At 39.2% G+C, this 3,407-nt stretch overlaps 1 protein-coding gene across 1 annotated transcript; it reads left to right on the top strand.

The window, feature by feature from the left end:
* Nucleotides 1–502: 502 nt before the first annotated feature.
* On the top strand, nt 503–2,203 carry LOC145007285 (uncharacterized). The gene is made up of 2 exons (XM_078966252.1): nt 503–1,018; nt 1,139–2,203. The coding sequence occupies exons 1-2, from the start codon at nt 503–505 to the stop codon at nt 2,201–2,203; spliced, it is 1,581 nt and encodes a 526-aa protein (XP_078822378.1).
* Nucleotides 2,204–3,407: the final 1,204 nt, after the last annotated feature.

Below are 3,407 nucleotides of genomic sequence, written 5' to 3'. Positions count from 1 at the left end.
AATCGCCTTCCTACTCCCCTTGGAAGACAAAGCTAGAGATTGGTTATTTAACTTACCACCGAGATCTATTCACACATGGGAAGAGTTACTCAATGCCTTTAATAGCAAGTTTTATCCCACCTCCCGGATATCAAGCCAACAAAGTGACATTTTAGGGATTCATCAAGGGGAGAATAAGACTTTTCACGATTTTGGGGAGCGATTCAACAATTTGTGTACAAGTTGTCCTCAAAACAATATTCTCAAACAATTGCTTCTTCAACAATTTTATGAGGGCATAAATGAAAAAGATCGGAGGATGATTGATGCTTCAAGTGGTGGTGACATCTTGAACAAGACATCTCAAGATATAAGATCACTTTTTGGAACCATTTCTCAAAATCAAAGGAACTTTGGGACTCGAAATGAAATGAAGAGAAAGTCTCCACAAATGGTTGGTGAAGTTAGAAACACTCAACACTTGGAATCAAAGCTCTTAGATTTGACTAATGTGCTAAGTTAAATGGTGATGGGAAGTGGTCAACAATTGATGGTGTGTGGCATTTGTGCAATGACGGGGAATTATACGGATAAATGTCCCTCACATAGAAGTGAACCGGAGGATGTTAATGCAATGGGAGGATATCAAGGTCAACCAAGACCCATGGGCTTTCAAAATAAATACAACCCGAATCGGAGGAATAACCCAATCAACCCATACCTATCAAAGAAAAACCCACCACGTGTCATGATGCGACCCCAAATTTCTCGATACACATCACAAAAACCTCCATATCCCCAAACATCTCATCCCACTCCAAATTACCAACAACCTCCACAACAAGGTCAATCAAGTGGTAACCATCAAATGAGCCTTCAACAACTCGTTATTTCTCTTGCTCAAAGCCAAAGGCAATTTCAACAAGAGACCAAGAACACCTTCTCCAACATTCAAGCACAAATCAGAGACTTGGCCACCGCTGTCAACAAGATGGAACAAAGGGGCAAACTTCCATATCAAACTGAGAAGAACCCCAATGTGAGTGCAATAACTTTTAGAAGTGGGAAAACACTCGGAGAAAGCAACCCTAAAAGAGTTTCAAGAGAAAAATAAGATGAAGTCATCATTGTTGAACCTTCAAAATTTGTACCTCCAAAGGAACCGGTTGTGCCAACCAATGATCAACCCGACTCTTCCAAGAAGAATATCAAGCCATTGGTCATACCACCACCATTCCCATCCCTGTTGGCTTCCTTAAAGAAACAAGAGGAAGAGAAAGAATTTCTTGAGACTTTTTGTGAAGTTCATATCAACATTTCACTATTGGATGCCATAAAGAAAATTCTGCGTTATGCCAAATTTCTTAAGGATTTTTGCACCAATAAGAGGAAGTTTAAGGCAAATGAAAAGATTCAATTCAATGCAAATGTGTCCACAGTTATCCAAAAGAAGCTACCACCTAAATGCAAGGACCCGGGCATGTTTGCAATCCCTTGTACCATTGGTGATTTTCATGTCGAAAGTGCAATGCTAGATCTTGGAGCCTCGATCAATGTGATGCCATACTCGGTTTTTCAATCTTTCAATGTTGGACCTTTGGAAGAAACCGGAGTGATAATTCAACTAGCGGACAAGTCAAATGTATTTCCAAGGGGCGTGTTGGAAGATGTACTAGTACAAGTCAATCAACTAGTATTTCTCGCAGACTTGAATGTCATTGACCTTGAAGAGAAGACCCCTTCCAAGTCTTCCATGATCCTTCTTGGAAGACCTTTCATGAATACCGCTCACATGATAATCAGTGTCCATAATGGGAAGATCACCATGGAGTTCGATGAAGAGACCATTCACTTCAACATCTTTGAAGCAATGAGATACCCTAGCAATATATATCCATTGTATCGGGTCGATGTTATTGAACCAATCACCCAACAACTATTCGAGTTATCATATGGAGATATTTTGAAGATGGTGCTCAACTTGAGTCTTGATTGTGAAGGTTTGAAGAAAACATTGGATATGTACATATTGGACTTCGAAGTTGAAGAGATTGTGAAGACTTTAGAAGTTAACAATTCCATAAAGAAGGATGTTTCTAAAGTTTCCTTATCTCATTCTCCAAACAGGATGCCCCCTTCCATAATCCAACCACCCACACTTGAATTGAAAGTCTTCCCTAGCCATTTGAAGTACATTTATTTAGGTCAAGATGAAACTCTTTAGGTGATTATCTCCTATCAATTGAAAGAGTTTGAAGAAGATCAATTGTTTGAAGTCTTGAGAGAACATAAAGAGGCAATGGGATGGACAATAGCGGACATTAAAGGGATAAGTCCTAATGTATACACTCACAAGATCCTCATGGAAGATGATTGTAAGCCTAGAAGATAAGATAAAAGAAGATTAAATCCTCCCATGATGGAAGTTGTAAAGTAAGAAATAATCAAACTCCTTGATGCGGACATAAATTACCCGATTTCCCACTCCAAATGGGTTAGTCCGGTCCAAGTGGTTCCCAAGAAAACGGGAATCATTATTGTTGAGAATAACAAAGGAGTAATGGCACCCACTCGAGTTCAAAATGGATGGAGGGTGTGCATTGATTATAGAAAGTTAAATTCAAGAACATTAAAAGATCATTTTCCTCTTCCTTTCATCGACCAAATGCATGAGAGATTGGCAGGAAAATCGCATTATTGTTGCCTCGATGGATACTCGGGTTTTCATCAAATACTCGTTGCCCCCGAAGATCAAGACAAGAAGACCTTCATATGCCCCTTTGGCACATTTGCCTATAAGTAGATGCCATTTGGATTATGCAATACCCTCGCTACATTCCAAAGATGCATGGTGAGCATTTTGTCTGAGTATGTTGAGAATATAGTTGAAGTATTCATGGACGACTTCACAGTGTATGGCAATCCTTTTGATGAATGATTGGATAATCTTAAGAAGATTTTGAAAAGGTGCTTTGAGAAAAAGTTGGTGTTAAAATTTGAGAAGTGTCACTTTATGGTCAATCAAGCCATCATCTTGGGACACATCGTCTCCAAAAAGGGAATTGAAGTTGATAAAGCCAAAATTGATGTCATCGAAACCCTTCCTTACCAAACATGTGTTAGAGGGGTGAGATATTTCTAGGGACATGTGGGATTCTATAGAAGATTTATCAAAGATTTCTCGAAGATCACGCGACCGATGTGTCTCCTTCTCCAAAAGGATTTTGATTTTGAGTTCAATGTTGCATGCCAAGAAGCCTTTGATAAACTCAAAGACTTGCTCATGTCCGATCTAATAATCCAACCTCCAAATTGGGCGCTTCCTTTTGAAATTATGTGTGATGCAAGAAATTTTGTCATTGGAGCAGTTTTATGTCAAAAGGAGTCCAAAGCATCACATATTATCTACTACGCCTCCAAAAACTTGG

Source organism: Lactuca saligna, chromosome 7 (assembly GCF_052625555.1).
Source record: "Lactuca saligna cultivar CGN05327 chromosome 7, ASM5262555v1, whole genome shotgun sequence".
In the NCBI taxonomy this organism is placed as follows: Eukaryota; Viridiplantae; Streptophyta; class Magnoliopsida; order Asterales; family Asteraceae; genus Lactuca; species Lactuca saligna.
Note: the sequence above shows the minus strand (reverse complement) of the source record. Positions and strands in the feature narration are given on the sequence as shown.

Excerpts from the sequence above, each read along its gene's own strand:
- LOC145007285 (XM_078966252.1), top strand. The coding sequence starts at position 503 with ATGGTGATGGGAAGTGGTCAACAATTGATGGTGTGTGGCATTTGTGCA. Across the intron at positions 1,019-1,138 it reads AAACTGAGAAGAACCCCAAT|GAACCGGTTGTGCCAACCAA; the intron begins GTGAGTGCAATA and ends GTACCTCCAAAG.